We start from the raw sequence: 20,900 nt of genomic DNA on the forward strand, positions 1-20,900 counted from the left end.
TCTTGCAAAAAAAATGCATGCATCATACTGTACAATATCATTTAAAAATATACATGTTTCAAATTATTAAACATTATCAGGAAAAAACATAAAAAAAATAAAAGCTCAACAATGTAATGTACTGCAAATTACTACAATATGACAGTTTCACCTCTAAATTCTGATTTAAAGGGGTACTGTGGTATTTGGTTCTGCACTTCCTCAAAGCTGGGAGGTTTACAAGAGATACATTTTAAAAAATGGTAAAAATCGATGCAGCAGAGGCCAAGGTATCCTCACTTCTATTCCCTAGCTTAGCTCAAGGTCCAAAGTTGCTGGATCCTACATTTCCCACAATGCAACTAAATTGCATCAGACTTCCACTGCCTGGGAAATGTGCTCATCTTTGGAACCCAAGATGAGATAGCCCTGATGACATTAAGGGTTTATTTTCCTAGAATCACCATACAGCTGTTCTCACAGGCTGAGTACTACTCTCCATGACAGGTAAACTGAACTTCATGTATAGTATGAATTCTACATCCTGGCCATCATTTGACCTTTAAAGCAGAGCTATTCAATGTGCGTTTATCGTTAGATACGGTGGCCCAGAGCGGCCAACTCTCTCCGCCCTCGGCTCGAGGAGGCTGCAGGGAATGAATCATGCCTGCTGGCTGCAGACTGACCACTCCGCTGCAATTAACAGGCCGAGAGACACCCAGTCATCTTTGCAGTGAGGAGCCACTGTAAATACATGACTGCTGCGGTCAGTGTGAGATTACACTGAGACGCCACTCTCCTCTCACCTACCGTTGAGAACTTACGTCACAGTTTCACTCCTGTGATTCTTCCCTTGGCATGTGATGCAACAAAAAAGGGCTGAAAATCGAATGAAGTTTAAGTTTGTTTTTCCGTACGTTTTATTTATAGCAAAGCATCAACCATATTTACTCTAAAGAAAACAAACATTATGTATCTGCCTTCTCTCCCTCCTATCTGAAGTTTTTCATGCTTATAGCAGCAGAGGGCAGATGTGTATCCTCCCACCGCAGGATAGATTTGCTTTCATTAATGACATGTTAACATGTGGCTCTCTGTGTTCAAGTTTTTTGCACCGAGGAACCTGCCGCCGTCGCTCATGCCGGAGTTTCTCCAGCAGCGTCGGCGTACATCGTCATACTAGACGTGCATATGTTTCTGTGAGTTACTGTGAGTCAGAAATCAGAGGAGAAGCCGCTCACTGTACTTTCTGTCTGCCCCTGGTGCCTCTCCGGTCATCAGGGAGAGGAGGAGGAAGAGAGCAGAGGAAGGAGTGAGTCATGCTAGCTAGTCTACAATAAAAACAATTGCCAAGGTCCACAGCCTGGATCATGATGATGATGATGATGATGATGATGCTGATGATGACCAAAGTGGCGTCGGGTCACCTGGTCACCGTGGAGATAGCGAGCTGAAGTTCACATCTGGTATGACTTTCGCAGACTCTGCACAGCTTTTTATTTTCAACCCTCATCATCCTTTGATAGACGTAAGAGCTCCAGCAATTGAACCTCGGTCCGGTGTGACACTGCAAACTGCAGCAGTAGCTGCAGCATATATGGTAAACACTGCTGTGTTTCCTAAACACCGGTCAGTTAGTTACCGAAACTGTAGCGCAGTACCATGACTGAACAGATTTGATTGATTTTTGTTGGATTTTTTTGTTGTTGGTGATGTTTCAGACTCAGTGGAATTTGAACACCTGGCATTATTAGTCGCTGCTGGCAGCGTTGTAGGTGTTTCATCTCGGAAACTTAATAACCTTCTGACCTGAAACTTTGCAAGACCTGAACATTTAACAGCTGCATTTCCGTTGTATTTCACAAAATGTGACTCTTACTCTTTTGTGGTTCAGTCACTTCTGTGTGTTGTGATCCTTTCATAATCTTGTTTAATTTTGGTAATCTTCTCCATCTGATATTTAGCCCCGTAATGAATCTCCAATTCTCCGAAATTCTGTAATAAACTCTGGTTGGTTTCTTAACTTCTTTCGAAACATGCCTATGGGGATTTTAACAACATGGTGGTCTGAAATGCATATTTCAGTGGTATTGCTTATCCGTTGCTGTTGCAAATGTGCTTACTGGTTCTTGTTTTGTGTTTGTTGTGGTAATCCTTGTTGCGATGAAAGAACACAGTTGCTTGACCCACCAGGACTGACAGCACTGCTAGCTTCACCTGAAAGTACTTGGAGTATTAAATCAGTTTTTACCTCCTGATCGGTGCTGAAAAAATAAAGCAAAGCAAAACCCGTGACAACTTCATGATTTGTTAAGTTGACTGTGTCCATGCACACTATGAATACTGAATGATATTGTTCTTCCTGTTATAAAAAATGTCTCATAAACTTGTTATTTAAACACACGAGTTTTAACAACACTGGTCAGATATTGCTTCAGCAGCTGCAGTACATCAGCTTTGGGAACAGCTTCCAACCCTTAAAATGTCAAATGATGAGGTTCATTTTACAAGAAGAAACGGAGAAGTTACGTACAAAGACATGCGCGCACACGTGCACACACGCGCGCACACACGCGCACACACACTGATTCCTTGCACCAGTGGGACAAGTAGAAAAAGTAACTGCCAACAGAGCTCACACTCGATCGCTGAGGGAAGTGTAAATTCTGATTTGTCTGCGCTGGTTTAGGATCTGTGTGTCTGTGATTGGGAATCGGAGTGTTTCCTGAAGGGTAAACAAGACATTGAGATATGAGCATGCTAACGATCAGTGAAACACAGATTAACTGAGGATAATTCACAAAACTTCCCCTCTAAACATGATCATAATCAGCTGCCCCTTTATATGATTACTAATTGATCTTTAGGTAAATATTTTGCAGTGAAATTAAACAGGTCTTTGCTGCAGTGGCACAGCTGTACCGCAGCTTCAATATGATCTCCACTGACAGAGTGGCCTTTTCTGCCACGGCTACACTCACACGTATGCACACATAATCACAAGCTACACATGCAGACAAACACACACTCACACACTCATGCCAAGACAATGGCCTGTTAATCCTTGCCTCTGATTGGATGAGTCCAGATTACCCAGAGGGCACCAGCTGTCGAGGAGAGGCAAGGCCCAGTTTCCTCAGTATCAGCAGACACACACACACACACACACACACACACACACACACACTCCACTGGACACTGCTCACTAATTCTGAATTAAATGCAGAATGATGCTGAAATGTTAGCACGAGGCTACACCTGAAATCTCATGCTCACATCTAGTTTGTGTGATTTGTTAGCTCGTCGTCACCTTCATTCGGCCAAACTGAAGCATTCAGCTGCTGTCAACAGTGACTGTTTGTCACTGCTGTCAACAGACTGTAAAAATAGGAATTGGAATTAATACCACTGTAATGCTAACAGGCATTACAAAGGGCCAGCACGGTCAGGTGGCCAAAAGCTGCAAATGCCTGAATATGCTATGTTTTGGTTTTTGAGTTTTTGTTTTAGTATTTGTATTTTCAGCCTCCTTCCACCATGCTCACATTCAACTCTTCTTCTGCAGAGTGTCACGAATCCTCAAATCCACATTTTATGCTTTTAAAGATATGACAAACATTCAAATTCACATTCAAAAGTCATCATTTAGGAAGGTTTCTCTGTGCAGAATTTTTGATTAATGCAGAACAAAACTGCAAAACGTGTTTTAACACATACATTGACAATACTTTTTTATGTTATCTTTTTTCTTTTGCTTCACCTTTTTAAGAATCATAAACCTGTCATGGGCTCTTCAGTCTGCTTTCACCATTGGTGTTTCTGATTTTAAATTAAATTACAGTTAGCATTAAAAAAAAAATACATTTATTATTTGGCTTCTTGAACTCTGTCCTTACACCACGATGTACCATCAGTTCCCAACCCCCACAAACACACATACAGCAGCTTTATCCCTCATTCCCTCGATCCCCCGTGTTCCCAGTGCAGCCACAAAGGGCCGAGCCAGGCCAAACCGAGCCAGTCCAACAATGCAGGGAGAGGAGAAGGGAGGCGCTAACCGACACGCTGCTGGGCCGAGATAAGAGCAGATCCCACTAAATACTGGAGTCAAGGGGGAGAGAGAGCGTGAGAGACGGAAGAGGGAGAGTAAGAAAAGCAAATGGGGGAAATGAAAGGGAGATAAAGTGAGTTAGAGGGGGAAGAAGGAAGCGAGAGTGTGGAAAAGAGAAAGGAAAAACGAGAAAGAGGAGAGAGAGACACTAAATGCTAAAAGGGGGAAATAGAGAGAGTGAAAGCGCAAGAGAGAGATTTATTTTCAGTGTGTTGTTGAGATAGAGTCGGACTGAGAGGCTTTGCATTGGCCTAGATTTTCCTCTGTCTGTCTGTCTGTCTGTCTGTCTGTCTGCCTGCACTGGCCCTCCTCACGGGATCCAACAGTGATGTATTTATTCTCTTAGCGTATTAACCTCCAACATGTTCATATACAGAGAAGACATCGAGTGTTGGGAGAGTCATGAGTTTGTTACTGTTTTGGCAGGAAACACTGACTTTGAGGTTCAAGTGCTACCACACTTTGCATTACAGACTTTTTCTTTCTTAAAAAAGTCTTAAACTACATTACTACACAATGATGATATAACCTTGACAAAAAAGTCAAAAAATGAATACAGACCCGATGTTCACTGTGAAAGAAGTTTCAGAAGCCTTCTTATTGATTTTCACATCGAAGGAAAATGATTTGAAACCAGTTGCTACCTGCAACTACTGGGAAAAATTGCACAGAAAAAATACCTAAACCCGTGAAACATACAAGTATGGTATAAGAATAGTATAAAGGATTTAATGCATGCCTGTTTTGTAACAAAGGAGTGGAAACTTGAAAGCCCTCTGGTATGGTACTTCAAGGCGTTTAGGGTGTTCACATGCACATTGATCGAACAGCGAAAGAGCCTGTAGCCCTTATGTTAGTTTTCTTTAATTCATGAAATGGCCAATTACTTTTGGTCCCCCAGCAGCCGGGGATTTCGTATAGACAGGGCCGTGATTCCTACACTGTTCATCTTTTCTGGATTCAAACACCACCACGTTGACGCCAAGGCCTCATCCTCCGTGTTTCATTTTAAGTACGCTTGAGCAGAGGGACTAAACACGGAAAATGTGTCATTGTGTTACAGCAGACTGTACTGTTTGCGAACACTTTTTTTTTCTCCTGTTCACCAGGTCAGTCGCTGAGTTTCTAATCCTGTAAACACTGGCTGTTTGGTCACAAATTCCTGGGGAGAAAAAAAAAAATCAAAAAAACACAGGAAGTGTGTAAGCTGCGACATACAGCGTGTAGGCACATACAGTATAGTCACGCTCACACACAAACACATGAACTAGCCAGTGAAAGGGTATAGTTTTTCTTTCACATGTTTCTTATGTTTCCTGCAAGCGTTCTGCTGCATTTTGACTTTCTTAGTGAACATAAATCACAGTTTCCCTGCTGAAGTAGTGGAGTGTGAATCATCTGGACCTCCACAGCTTCGTGATTTGTTTGATAGACTTCAGCCACTTTATTTGGAGCGGATATAAATCTTAAAGATACATGCAGCTTTTAAAGCTTATGCATGTTACCAGGAAATTCATTTCGACATACTGGAAACAGGCGCAAACTGAACGTCTCTAATTCGTCCAGGAGAAGAGGATGCAGTGGAAATATGAACTTGTGCATGTGAGGTCAAGAATACCATGTTGTTGTGGGCTCCATTTACATTTTAGGCATTTAGCTCCAAGCCGACTGGGTTTCTCGTTTCTTTCTCTTCTTCATCTCTCCGCCAAAATCGTTTTTTCCTCAACACTCCTCAAGCAATCTAATCTAATATTTAACTACAAGTTTCTAATTTGTTTTCTGCTGTAAAAAAAATCTCGTGCCACACACAATACATATGTTCCTCTTTCTCCACTGGGATCTGCAGTTCACTTCCTTGATATTGCATCGCCGCTCAGATTTTGTGAACTGCTGCCACCTTCAATTGCATGTGTCCACACAAGAAACACATTCATTCATCAAAGTACCACAAAGTGGAAAGAGCAATTAAACTCAGTAAGTTACAGAAGACAAACACTTTACAAGCACTTATTTGAGTATTTTCATTGCAGCAGCTGGTGAAAAGATGCTGATTTGTATGAACTTTCCCCCTTTTTTGCCTGAAAGTAGCTCTCTGTATCTCTTCTGAGCACCGTTAGCCATCAGTTCAAACCCATGCCCTGACCTGTCTGTCGATGTGTGTGTGTGTGTGTGTGTGTGCGTCCAGGGACGACAGAGCGGGTGTGTCTGATCCAGGGGACGGTGGAGGCGCTGAACGGCGTCCATGACTTCATCGCTGAGAAGGTGAGGGAGATGCCTCAGAGCACCCAGAAGACAGAGCCGGTCAGCATCCTGCAGCCGCAGACCACTGTCAACCCAGACCGCGTCAAACAGGTCAGTCTGACTGTCCCTTCTACTGTGTACCACTCTGTTCCAGGAAAACCCAGAGCAACTGAGGCTATCCCTACAATCATGCGCATGTGTTTTTATTAGTTTTGTTTGTGTGTGTGTGTGTGTGTGTGTGTGTGTGTGTGCCAACTGTGCCTCTGCTGAAAGGCTGTGTGAGGAAGAGAGGGAGGGAAGTGTTTCCCTTTGGAACGACAAATTGTGTGTGTTTCTGCGGTCGAGTTGTGATTTTCTGTTTGAGTGGAGCTGAATGAGGCAAAAAAAAAAGAAAGAAAAAGAAAAATGACATGAAACCATACGGACATGAAACAGGCGAGGGAGGGGAAGAGTAAGGCTGAAACCTTACAAAATAAGGGGAAAAAAGGGCGGAAAAGGGAAGGGGAGGGAAGAGAGAGAGCAAGACGAGAGGCAAAAGAAAAAAAATGGGTGAAAGAGAAAAGAGAATGAAAAATGAGAGTGTGAGGAAAAGGATGAGGTACACTGAGACAGGATGCAGTGCATGAGGTGTGAATATATAAACTCCACATGTGACATTAACTGTTGGTTGCTACACACACACACACACACTCTTCAGTGTTGTGTGATCGTCTTAATGAAGAACATGGCACTTCAACTGTCCCTCCCACTGACTTCCTGTAGTATTTCATCTACGCCTCTCTCTCTCTCTCTCTCTCTCCCTCTGTACTTGGACCACCACCTGTGAGAAGGTTCAGGGTTGGAGGATGAGTTGTTGTTACTTTCACCTCACACCATGCAGGATGTCAATGCAACAATGTTGTGTGGTTGTAACAAAAGAGTCATCGACAGAAGTTCCCGCCATGAAATATTTACGCGGGAACACAACCCGTGACCTGTTTGTTGCCACTGTCATTGGTCACACAGCCGTTCAGCCCCTCAACGGTGAGGACATTTCCGTGCCCCATTTAAAAGCTCGCTGTTTCTTCTAACATCACCGTTTGCGGTAGCATATTCTGGCCATAGGGAGGCCAAGAACGCCATTTCTGCTGGGGATCCCCCGTCCTTTTAATAAATCCTTTTCCTGTCCCAGGTTTTGCCTCTCAGACAACATACAAGCTGTTCTACCTTCTCTGTGGAGGTTGTTCTCCTTAACTCCTCTGAATTTTGGAGTTAAACAATCCTTTAGCTGTTTTCTATTGAACGATAATTCTCCTCAGAAGACACTAGAACACTAGATCCCCAGTCAAAGATAATGCCGTAAAAGGCAGAGAAGTAAGTTCATTGTTGACACTGGAAATGGTAGTTTTACATTTTTTGTGAGATTTCTTGTTGACACTTTACATATAAGATAATAACAGTATTTATCAGGTATAAGTATCAGGCCTCTGTCGAGCAAATTATAGGTGATTATCAGATTAGCTCATTACAATGCAGTAACCTATGCAACTTCTTGATAACCAATTTAATCATAATTTATAATTTGCTTAGATGATTTTGATGAATTTGCTTTATATTGTTGCTGTTCTGAAAACAAACCTGCGCGTGTTGGGTTTTTATGTGATACACCGGTTATTTATGATGAAATCAATTTTTAAATGAAATAATCCTGGTGTTTGTGTTGTTGCCCATCCGTCTCAGTGTCTCTGTTCAGATCCATTGTTAGGTGGGGGGAGGTGTATTAGTATGCGCAGCTTGTCTGCCACAGTTTTTTTTTTTTTCAGTAGTACCACCAGGGGGTGCCAAATTGTAACATTTTTCTGATCTTATAATGGTTTTGATTTGCCTAAAAATATCAGCGAATCTCCCGCAAAGTGATCAAATTTGATCTGCCAATCAGAAAAGATTTTTCAGAAGGCCTTGTAATGTAAGAATTCACATTATAGAGCCGAAGTCCCAGCCTTTAAGCATTAGCTTTTGACAAATAATTTCACAAAGATTGTGTTTTCTAAGTATCTCAAAATAACGACGTAGTATCTCAAACTAATAAGAAGTCATTTTTTGTGAAGGTTTCTCATTATTTTTGAGAGTTTCACATTATTTTTGAGATACTAAGTCATTATTTAGAGAGATTTTCTCAGTAAAATGACTTACAGGACCTGGTTTTTTCATGACATTGGCGAAAATTGGGCTTCCATACTAAGAAACTTCAATCGCCGTACTTCACATTGAAGTTCATTCCTTCGTTCCACCGCTGATTGTACAACTGTTCCGAGGGCCAATACCAGCTGTGTAATGGAGGACAATTAGTGTGGCCATTGATTATGATCCCAATCTGTTTAAGTGATTATCATCATTCTCTCTTCATGATTGCTCCCTATTGATTAGTGAGGTCTGGCATTGTTTCCATCTATTGACTGTTCAGGACTGCCAAACAGTGCATTCTACCAGGCAGGCACACACACACACACACACACACACAAACACGCACACACACACACAATGCAGTGGCTTAAAAAATGATAATACGGTAATGCTAAAAGATAAGAAATAATCAGGATGAAAACTGAAATGATGACGCCTCCTGCAGAGTAAAACACTAAATTACATTTTTAAAAATGTCCCCAGAAGTTTTCTTGTTTTTCCTCTACGTCTCCGAGCTCTGCTGTTGCATTAGAGTTGCGTATGTTTTCCCCTGCTGCGATTTCCCATCCTCTGTCATAAGCAAAATTGGTGGGTGGTGGAAGGGAAGGAGCGCTACGCCTTTATAGTTTTGAAGGATTATTGTTATCAGACTTTTGCACACACACACACAAACACACACACACACACACACACACACACCCCCACACACACATACACGGACACACACACATTCACACACACATTCCTCAGAGACAGAGGTTTTTTGTCAAGCACACAATTCTAAGGTGCAGTTTTGAAGAGTCTTTAATGCATAATTAATCAATATTGGTACACACAAACACACAGAAACACTTACTCACCCATACTCAGTCCCCAAGCCCACACACACAGGGCTGATGCAGATAACAGTATTGTTTGAATATATGGTGTTTTGTGTTTGCAGAGTTGCGTTATGTCTTGTTGTTATTTTAATGCCAAAAACTGCATTCAGCCGCAAGAGCTGTAGCGAGGTCGGTCACTGATATCGGGTGAGACCTGGTTCATAGTCAGCTTTGCAGCTCATCCCAAAGGTGTTAAATGGTCTCGGGGTCAGTCAAGATCTCCGACACCAAACTCAGGTTGCAGTTGCCAGGCAACCAGTGGAGAGTGCAGGAAGTTATTGCTCGGAGCCAAAAAAAAACACTGCACCACCAAAAAAAAAAAAGACAAAAAAAAACACTGCATCTTTTCCTCCTGTCACTTTTACATTTCCTATTTTTGTACTGATTAAACAGGTTCTGGTTCTCGTAGGCAGATTTCGTTTCAAGTCTCTGTCTTAAGCTAAGCTAATGTGTGTAGTTACCAAAATGTCAGAGCGTTGTCCTTCAGTACCAGCCTCAGTAAGTTCTTGTCACCTCCTGCACAAAGTTAATACTATATGTGCGCTGCTTTTTTTTAATTTGTATCCTCTGCACCATGAGCATCGGAGCCCAAGGCTGACTGACAGTTGACTAATGCTGTTTCAGACGAGGCGAGCAGCCGCGGGGAGACAAGCAGGCTAATAGCTGCTGATATTTAGACACTTGTAATAGAGGGTGAATCCCCCTGTTGCTCTTTAGGCTATTTATACCATGTCAGAGAGGAGACTAAATGGGTTTGTGCTGCATTTGGTGACACAGATACGCACATGTTCACACACAGAGAAATAAACCCCCACACGAAAATGACCCCCTTCGACCCTGCCGGACACACAGAGACCTCCGCTGTTCGGAGACAGTTAGTCAAACCAAACCAAAAAAAGCATCATATGAAGCATAAGGTTTGCCCACAATTGGGATGAAAAAATATAAGAAGAATATTATTGTGACATTTTAATGCAGTGTAAAAATGTCTTTTCTACCTTATGGTGAAATATGAGAAGACGATAAGTTACAAAAGGCTGATTAGGAACATATTTAATAATATTATCTTAAAAAGTAACTAGTTACGTCTGAATTAAAAGTATCTTGCTCAAGTACTTTTGTTTTACTGCTTCAGCAACATGCTGCAGTACAGAAACGTATCTTCTGCCGCCTAATGTGTTTCCATCGTTTCAAAAACCAAAAAAAAGGTCTTCTTGAGCAACAGAAGCTTAGTGAAAATGTTTTTTTGTTTATGTTTTTTTTTTTGCTCATGTCACTTCATGAACTCTGTAGATTTCCACTATTTCTGCTTAAAACAATTTCATAGTATAAAAGGAAAACTATTTGAAAGAAAAATAACTGTAAAAGTTAACATTTTGAATATAAACACATTGTCACCAACGCAAACGGTCACACACACTCATACACACGCTTAAGGTCAGTGGACTAGTAGTAAGTTAAGAAGTCTTGGTAGACCCTCAGAGGGGTTTAAAAAGCATGGCTGTCATTGTGGAAACAGTTTTGTTACCAAAAAAAAAAAAAAACTCATACGAAAACACACGCACACTCACACACACACACACACACACACACACACACGTTGGCATACACACCGTCATACATGTGTGCTTGTGAAAGATGAATTGGTGTCCAGTGCGGTGCAGCCGTTGATTGTCTACTATTTCGGGTGGTGGATAAAATGTCATCTTCTTGTCAAGAGCCCGGCTGTTGCAGCATGTGGTGTTGGCATTACTTGTTAACCCCTGGGATTGGGTGAGAGAGGAAAAGGGGGAACAGAAAGAGGAGAGATATTTGAAGGGTGTTCGTGATGTCGCAAGAAAGAGGAAGAGAGCCGGGACGAGGGACTGGAAGGAAGCGGGAGAAACATAAAAGCGTGGAGGAAGATGACATGAAGATAAAGAGAGAGGGAACCGACAGAGCCAAGAAGGAGAGTCTGGCCGGCTGAGTGGGTGACTGAAAGCTGGAGGCAGATCTGAACTCGCGTTAGCCGACAGCTGCAGAGTGACGGAGAGCTTCGCTGGAAGAAGCAGCTGCTGATGGAAGGAAAGGCAGAGCAGCAGCAACAACAAAGACGGACAACACGCTGCGTTTCGAGGCCACGTGACAGGACAACGGACCAGTGAAGGAGAAGATTTACGAGCTGAGCGGATTCTTTGAACAGCTCTAACGAGGTCTGACATGATATGAGGATGAGGAGAATTTTTTTGAGGGATTGTATGACTTTTATTGTTCAGTGTTTGATGTTCAGTGTTCTCACCTCTCAGACACACTCTTGTAAAACATCATCACACCCCTACTCACTCTGCGGCCTTTTCTGATGGAGAGTTTGGTTTAAATCTCAGAGTGTGTAGAGGGTGACAAGTGCTCTCAAAAAACTGACAGATACAAACCCATTTTTGCGCAAAATGAAACTAATTTATTTTAGTACTTTAAACCACATTAGCGATTGTATTTGCGACATGTCACAGATAGGACTCTCTGTATTTTGGAAAGATTGATTTAGTAGATTTATTTATTTTTATTTTATAATGACTGATACACAAGCATATAATATACACTGAAAATAGTAATGCCACATACAGTGTGATAGTATTTATTAGTCTAAGCTCATTTGTGGCGCTTGTCCCTTAATATTGATACAGTTCTTCTAATGGCCACCAGATGCGGGCTCTGTTTTAAAGCTAAGTCAAGCTAATCTATAAAAATGCAAAATACAAATACATAGTTATTTATCACTAGAAATTAGTGTCTCAGTGGCTAATTTCACCCCATCTACTATGATAAAAACTGATGTTCCGTTAAGCTGTTACAGGCGTAAGGAGAAATGCGTTTTCGGGCCGGTTCTTCTTTGACCGACAAGACTTGCAGCCTACTGCCCTCAGCTGTGTTGTTCGCTGATCGCTCCGCCCGCCTCAGCTCCACCCAGGCTCCTCCGCGTAGCCAGAATTTTAATATGTTTGGCTTCAAACAAAACGACAGGAGGGGGACAAGCGATAAACCCAAATTCCAACTTGTGGGCGATGTTTTCTACAGTCTGAGTTATGGGTAACTGGTTTGTGATCACCCATTTACCTGCCAGACTATAAATCCAGTCCTTGAAGAGACCTTCCCCGGCAGCAGCACATAAACATCAGCGATCGTTACATAAAAGCCAAAGCACTCCGGAGACCTCCCATACAGTGTTTATGTGTGATGTAGTGAAGCATCACCTACTTACTGCATCAATATTGTATTCATATTGACAATAAAACGTGCCTTCTCGACTCCTGCATTACGGTGTTTTGAAGTGAGCTTCAGAGCAGAAGCCGCGTCTCCTGTGAGATCAGCTGTAAATTGTCTGCGGTTTTGTTTTGTTATTATTCTGGGGCTATTTTTGGCCTGGGCTGGCCCACACTTGACTTTATTCAGACTGAAAACTGCAGCAGCACTTTGACGCTGTTCAGCTGTACCGAGAGCACACGCAGAAAGGTCAACACACACACACACACACACACACTCACACACACATACAGTACACGAGCGTTTAAACACATCCACTCCAGTCCTTTTGTTTTCCTGGCCCCTCCCTCCAACCTCCTCCTGCGGGAGAGAGAAGCCATTTCCTGTGGCCTTTCACCTCCAGCATGAACACCTGTTTCCTTCTTCCTGTTATTGCCTCTCTATACAGGAAGCTTGCCATAAATGTCAGGAAAGTGAGTCTAGCTCACTTTGCGTCGGATTATAAAAGAGGTGGCAGTGTAAAACTCTGAGCTCAGCTGGCAAGGTAGAAATAATTCAGCTTGAGCCATAAAATGAGGGAGACTCACCCACAGTCAGGACAAGTTCTGTGTTGTTGTTGTTGATCACTGAAAGAAGGAATAAATGAATAGCACTGGCGTTCAATAGCATCCTTTCAAATCCCTGATCAAATCCATTTGGGTTCAGCTCTCAACATCTGTAAGTGATCAGAGTTATAAATGGCTACAACTCAAAGATTCAGTTATGACATGCATGAAAGTCTGCCCGGGAGATTCTGACCACTGACGCTGACATGAGATGATCGGCTGATCCTTTCATCACCAGAAGACTCATCGCCGTTTATCTTGTTGAACTACAAAAACGTACGGTCAACTTGTAGTGGCTAAGTGGTGTTAGAGGGTTTTGACTTTCTTTAACAACTCTCTGGCTTAGTGCAGACACTTGCTTGCAAAGAGCACGTTACCAGACAGAAGCCAAGTTCCCCGTCGGCCTTTTTTTCCAAGTTGATAGATGAATTTATCAGCTACAGCTGATATATTCAAGTTATTTCAGTTGGTGAAAGTGTTGGTGAATCTGTTGTAAGTTGCTCTTCTCTAATAGATAGAAAAAGGAGAGATTTTGAAAAATTTGATGAGAGTTTCGTTAACACCAGAGCTCAGAAAATTCTAGTATTTTGCCACCCTGTATAAGAAACTGATGGATGGATGGATGTAAGGAAGATATTGTTTTCATTGTACCTGGGAGAACTCATACCTACAATAACTGATTTCTTGGCCACTTGGGCACAACAGAAACAACTTGTGGACAGGACATTGACATATCATCTTTCAAGTTGCTCAAGTTGGTGAACTTGTTTGCAAACAGTGCTTCATTTCCACATCCAGCACTTATGGAGCAACATTATCATTTATTTGGAGTCGAATATTGGACTTGCATTCGCCAATGGCGGTAGATGTTGAGAGCTGAATGCAATATTCCCTCTCTTCTAGCTCTGTTTTTGGTCTCATCCAACTCCTGAGGGGAATATCTGGCTCTTTGGCTGCTAAATGCTCCACTATGTTCACCAGCTGGTCTCTAACTGTGTCTGCTGTTAAGCGCTGAAAAAGTGGTGCACAGTGGGTTTATAGAGCTTTTTCTCTGAAAACAGCTGCCTGCTGTGGCCAAAGAAACAACGCCGTGAGAGTGGTGAGAGTGAACCAAAACCGTAAAGTTGTGGGCCAAACAGCTACACAATGGGCTGAAACTCACTACAAAGGTCAGTGAAGCTGAGGGGAGCCGCAGATTCAGGGGATAATCGCTGTAGGTTCATCACCGTGTGCGACCCCTTTCACATTGTCGTTTGATGCATTGCTATTATGAAAATATCCATTAGAGCTGCTGTAACAAGTTAAATTCAATCAAAATTCACATGACAGAAGTGATATATGTAGAATACAACAGACGAGTGTAACACGTTTGTTATATTCTATTCTTTTGACTGGTGACCAGGGTTTCACACTCCTGAGCAGCATTTTTACAGTATGTTGGTTTTTCACCTTCTTATGTAACGTTTTATCTATTTTTTTCCTGTCAGTCCTGTGATCTGCAGTCGCTGAGTCAGCGGAATAACGCACGCGCACACGCACACACGCACACACACACACACACACACACACACACACACACACACACACACACACACACACACACACACACACACACACACACTCTGTGTGTCTCTTCCCTGCTCCAGTGATGATTGAGTGTCTGCATTATACTAACTCTACTGAGATTCATAGTATTTTACTTCACTGTTTTGAACATATGAAGACCACACGCAGAACAATCAAGTTCATATGTGACGTATTTCTTTCTTTCTCACACTTTTCCTCTTTTTTTCTGTTGCTCTGTTGTACTTTTGTTGTTTCTGTCCTTCCCCCCACATTTCCATGTGGGGGGAACGCAAAAAAAAAAAGCGAGCAGGAAAAATTTTTTAGCAGGTGTGCTGTACATGCAAAAGAAATTTCGGCCACATGGGGAGTGGTTTCAGCGGGAGAGAGGGAGGATTTATGGTGTTTTTGATCTTTCTCCTTCTGGGCTGCTTGCCAGGAGAGGAGCGGTAAGCAGGCGAACACAGAGGACACAGGGAAAAGGATGGAAGGAAAAAAGAAAGACAGATGAGATATTCCATTATCCTACCGTTCATTACACAAACAGATATTCTTTCATAGAGACATTTTAATATTGTTTTTTTGTTTTTGGTTTTGTTTCACCTGCAGCGCTGTGTACTCCTCTTTATTTTGACACCCAGTCTAAGAAATTAATGGCCTCCCCAACCAGAGCTGAGTGTTGCCGTATGTGCTTTCGAAACCGCAGGTGATGTTAATATCTGTTTTTTTTGGGGACTTTTCCTCTGCCAGGAAATTGTTGTAGATCCCCCCCCCCCCCGCCCAGTGTCAAACAGCAGCTCAGATACAACAGCAGACTGAAGCTGCTCTGTTGTGTGGAGGAGGATAAAAATGATCATCAGGTATCATCTTCTAATGCGTCTTAGGGGGATTTGATTCATTATCGCACCGATCAGTCCTCCCCCTCATGTCTCCCGTATGTTAATACTCAACACAGTGTCCTACAAGTTCCATTAGTGTATATTCTCATTAGTGATTTACAGTCAGTATTAGGAGGTTGGGAAGTCGATGTTTGTAGATTAGCTTCCCAGATCAGTTTCTCATCGTATACCGTTAGTCGACATTTTTACTATTTAACTGTGACCGAGATTCGTTTTTCAAACTTAACCAGGAGGCTTTAGTTTTTCAGCTACGACCAGACCTTAGCCCGAACTGAACTTTCTGTTGAGACACAGGAACAGCTTTATGTGAGAACGGTGTCAGAGACCAGTTTTCAGAAGTTTAATATTAAAACTCTGCCTGATATAAATATACCGTGTTATTAAAATTGAATTTTTTTTTTTTCATTTCACTAACACAAAATATATGATACTTCTGTAGTTTTACATAAGTATAATTATGAATGCAGGACCTTTAGCTGTAATGGAGTACTTTTTTACTTTCTCACTATTACTTAACTAAGGGATCTGAATACTTCCTCCGCCACCGACAAAGACTGCACAGCGGTGATCACCAACAAATTTAAAAAGTGAAAAATAAAAATGATCACATAATTCTTCTTTGCACGCGTCGAGAATAATCTAGCGACAGCTCATAAATCTGAGAGAAGAAAAAGTGAAGAGGAGAGAGTCATGAAGGATTATTTGGACAGACCAGATGACAACCAGGAATAATTATCCTGCTGATCAAACACTCCATGTTAATCCCTTGAAGAGAAAACTCTCCTATCGTGAAGTCTCACCCCAACAACTCAACGAAACACATCAGCTCCAGCACTTCACTTTTTCTTTTTCTTTTTTTTTTATGGCTTTCCAGCCAGTTGCTTCTTTGATTATATTTGCACTGTAACCTATTCGGGCAAGAAAATCACACAGGAATAAAATTACGTAACCTCACGCTGTGTGTATGTGCATATCTACATGCGCATGATGACAAGTTTAAACTTCTTAGAAGAGGAAAATCCGCTCAGTACATCACTGGAAGTGCAAGATTACAGCCCAAAAAGCAACCTAGACATAAAGCCAGCCCTGAGTCTTCCCATAAGTGACTCTGTGTACACATTAAATATCATACATGTGTGTTCATTTGTGTATTGCTTGCATAGCAGGAGCATAATGCCAAAAAAAAAAAAAATTGGCTAAAGACTCAGAAAAAAGCCGTGAAATCTTTGTGCGTATACAAGTTAAAACTCGTGTCATAAGCGCTACATACACAAGTGTGTGTGGATATATTTGTGGGTGGGTGTGCCCGTCTTGCGTTAACGCCGTGTTCCCTCGCTGTCATTGTAGCCCAGCTCCTCTGTCCTACAGTTATTTTTAACCTGCAGGGGAGTTTCTGTGCCACAGGGGTGATCCAGAGAATGAAAGCCGAAAGACGGGCGAGAGAGATGGAAAAAGAGGGATGACACAGGCGGATCGAGACAGACAGGGCGATGAGGGAGGGGCAGAGAGAGCGAGCGAGGTAGAGGCAGAGTGGGAGAGAACGAAGCGACTAAGCCTGTGGATCAGGAGGAGGGAGATTAAGCTGAAGTCCCCTGCTTAAGGCATCAAAGTTCAAACGCCAGCGGCCTCAACAGTTGTCCGCTGTCCTCCACTCACACTGTGTGCGTGCGTTTGTCTGTGTGTGTGTGTGTGTGTGTGTGTGTACATCTAAGAGAACATGTGTATCTGTTTCTCTGTATGCCTTTGTGAGGGCTTGTATACACATTATTCACGAGTACAAGTGAAAACATGACTCCATGTGGGTCTTTGTGTGTGTGTGTGTGTGTGTGTGTGTGTGTGTGTGTGTGTGTGTGTGTGTGTGTGTGTGTGTGTGTGCGTGTGCGTGTGCGTGCGCGGACGTTTGACTGTGCACGTGTGTGTGTTTGTGTGTTTGGCCCTCAGTGCCCAACGCTGACAGAGGGCCTTGTGACCCAGTGATGACAGACAGAGAAAAGGGAGCTAAGAGAACGGAGAGTTTTAACTTTAGTTTTTAACTTTTTCTTATGCGTAAAGGTTTTTACTAAATATTTTGATTATTCCTGATTTACTGGTAGGGAGCAGGTTACGAATACAGGATTAATTAGAAGCTGTGCTTATTTGACCTATAAGGAAAAGGGTTTTCAGATATTTTCAGACACATCTCACCACGCTAAAAATACAACACAATTAGAAGATGAATGCATTTACATGCTCGCAAGGACGCGTGTAAATGTGCAGTTTAAAGGTTTGTGCCCAGGAAGAGTTAAACTACACTCAATGCTACTTAACAAATTTTATCTCACAAAATCAAAAATATCTACAATTGAATTTTTAAGTAAAAATCTCTCAGATTTACATGCAAATTTACCTGTACTCGTGGATTTATTTGTTACTCGTTGGGATGTGATGATGCACAAGCAAAAGTCTCAGATGAAAACAATAACACAACCCCGATTGAATCCCCTGAAGTTTCTGTTTTCGTACATCAGCCCATGGTGGCCATATTTAAACTAATCTGAAGGTGAATAAGCAGCTTCGACATCTCAGGAGATTTTTGAGAGAACCTTTTTATCATCAAAGTATTTAGCAGTAAAAACTGAATCAAGTTGAGCCTGTGCCATTGATTGTTCAACTTATTACTGACTAATTAATCAATCAGTTCATTTTGACTGCTATTTATCACATAATGCCTCATCAACTGAAATATTTCTGTCAACTTCTTACTGAATATTGTTGTTTGTTTTCTGCTCAGATTTTGGTTTTGTAAAATCAGAAGACAGCCAGATGGCAGAGCAACCAAACAAACTACCACAACATGGTGTGTGTGGGTGTGTGTGTGTGTGTGTGTGTGTGTTCTGTCGTGATTGCTAACAGTCTCTTTCCTCGTTTGTTAAATGAGACATTGTTCTCCCTGATTTCCGTGCTTCGGTGACCTCAGGACCCAGTTAGCTTATCACTTCTACTTGTCTGTGCAAAACACACGCACACAAAGAGACACGTTCAAATAATATGCACACACAAAGACATACACACATCCACGGATACACAAAATGACTTACATGCTTTGGTTGATGCAGCAGAGCAAAACGTTTGTCCTCCTTGGCCTCTGTCTGTCTGCTTAAAGGTTCTGAGGACAACAGGACAACTTCAGGGCAAACAGGCAGACTCTGGAGCAACCACCCTCACTCTGCTTGATTGCTTAGAAACACTTCATGAAGTTGGAACATTTTCACTTTTTTAAGCTTTTTGCTTTCACTTTGCAGCCCGTAGTTGCATCTGTGGCTTTCCAACATCATGACCATTTTTTTTTCCCGATGATTAAAAAAAATGGGAAAACGGTTTGAAACATCTTAGGCTTTATAAATGCTGTGTCAAGTAGTATGCATAGTGTGATATTAAAATGGACTAACAGAGGTCCGGTCTGTTCATTCGTCGAAGTTTGTAGCTTATTGAGCACGAGGCTCTACATCTCAGCTGTCTCTGCTGAGTGAAGGGAGGATGTTGTTATTATAGGTTGAGGAGTAGCAAGTTCACAGAAGCAGATGAAGACAGTACAGCTGCCTGCAAGGGCTTAAACTTTCTCTTGTAGATGACGATGACAATCTGCCGCGCTGTCTTTTGAATTTCGAAAAAACGTGCTTTACGGCTTGGACCGGTTAAAGGCAGAACCGGGCTCCTGCTAAAATGATTTTGTTCTATGCCCACCGACAACATCCCAGGCCAAAGAAAATGCTGGTTGAGCCGCATCCGACCAGAGTGAACAGAGCGAAATTTGTGGGCCAGCTGGATGAGGCTGTAAACCTCAGCAGTCTAAAAGATTCATTACTCGTAGTCTTTAATGTCCCCCAATGGCCTAATTGTTGTGTCAGAGAAATCACTAAATGTCTTTTGTCTTTTTTGTTATAAAACTTGCCATATCTAAAGACTATTGGCTAAGAGTATAAACTGTTAGCAACTGGACAGTTTTGGCCTTCAAAAACCCCCAACAGTCAAACCCTGAACTGGTTCCAAGTTCTTCCTGCTGCTGACATCGATTTGGGTTTATCAGCTAAGCCGGCATCCCTGCTGAAGTCAACACTTCCATGCTCCTTCACACTGTTTGCGTGAGTATTCATGAACAGGAGATTGGCTCTGACCTTCGACCTCAGCCCAGCAGTTACAGCAACAGGACGTTCTAGTCAGCAGCTGGATGGGCGCCAAATCCTCCTCTCCTCTCCCCTGTGGAAAAGTTTCTCCCGACTAATATAAAGCTCTTCAAGGAGAAAAAAATAAAACAAAAAGGGAGACACCAGATATGAGATTGCCAAAAAAAAATTAAAACTTCACAAAGAACCTTAAAACAGAGCAGCTGAGGGAAAGGAAAAAAAAAAACATGAAAGAGCCGTCACTGTAGGAGCAATTGCTTGCATGCTGCCAACTGTCATATAATCTTCTTCTTTGTGGCGGCTCTGCAGAAAGGTGCTGGGAACAGAGGATTGCGGGAAGGTAGGAGGCTGCGAGGCTGCGTCGGCCATTAGAGTGAGCCAAACCAACAGCTACAGCTAAATAAAACCAGGGCGAAGATGAAGATTTCACATAAAAACACCCTTCAGATTTGCAACAGATTGCGTGTGTGTGGGAGTGCGTGTGTTTGACCTTGTAAGAAGAGGTTTGATTTATTGAACAAAGAAAATAGGATGAAATTAAAGATTGAAGTGCACTGGAAGATTGCAGCAGGAAAACGTTATGAGGCAGCGGATGAGGAAAGACACAAATAGTATGTAGATTTAAAAAGCTATATATGGAATGAAAAGTCTAAAACCTCTATAAACCTGCAAAAATGAGATGGAAGGAGAGAAAAACGACAAAATGGAGCGAGAGAAACGTGAGGACAGAAAGCGGAGCAGGCGGAGGAGGAGTGGAGGCAAACGGAGAACCTCATTAGCAGAGTATCAGTTGGATATAAAGATGGTAGATGTGATCATTAATGCCAGGAGCGATCAGACATCGCTGTACGCCACTGTTTATCCTCCCACTTCTACACCAACACTGTGCGTGTGTGTGTGTATCTGTGTGTGTGAAAGAGAGAGAACGTTTCAGTGCAGAGGATGAAAGGGATCATGGGTAAAATCTTTTCCGCTGCTTCCCTCTCTCTCGCTGCTTGTGACTTACACTTCTTTTATCCCTTGTCTCCATTTTACCTCATCTCCTTAGCGCAAAA

At 42.2% G+C, this 20,900-nt stretch overlaps 1 protein-coding gene across 1 annotated transcript in view; it reads left to right on the forward strand.

Annotated features, from left to right (window-relative positions):
- The window catches only part of nova2 (NOVA alternative splicing regulator 2), a 79,451-nt gene that overhangs the window by 52,410 nt on the left and 6,141 nt on the right, over nt 1-20,900 (forward strand). Inside the window, exon 4 of the mRNA XM_040131568.1 lies at nt 6,276-6,442. Coding sequence (XP_039987502.1) covers nt 6,276-6,442 — 167 coding nt within the window. The remainder of the gene's footprint in view (nt 1-6,275; nt 6,443-20,900) is intronic.

The sequence above is a fragment of the Xiphias gladius genome, chromosome 7 (assembly GCF_016859285.1).
Source record: "Xiphias gladius isolate SHS-SW01 ecotype Sanya breed wild chromosome 7, ASM1685928v1, whole genome shotgun sequence".
Lineage (NCBI taxonomy): Eukaryota > Metazoa > Chordata > Actinopteri > Istiophoriformes > Xiphiidae > Xiphias > Xiphias gladius.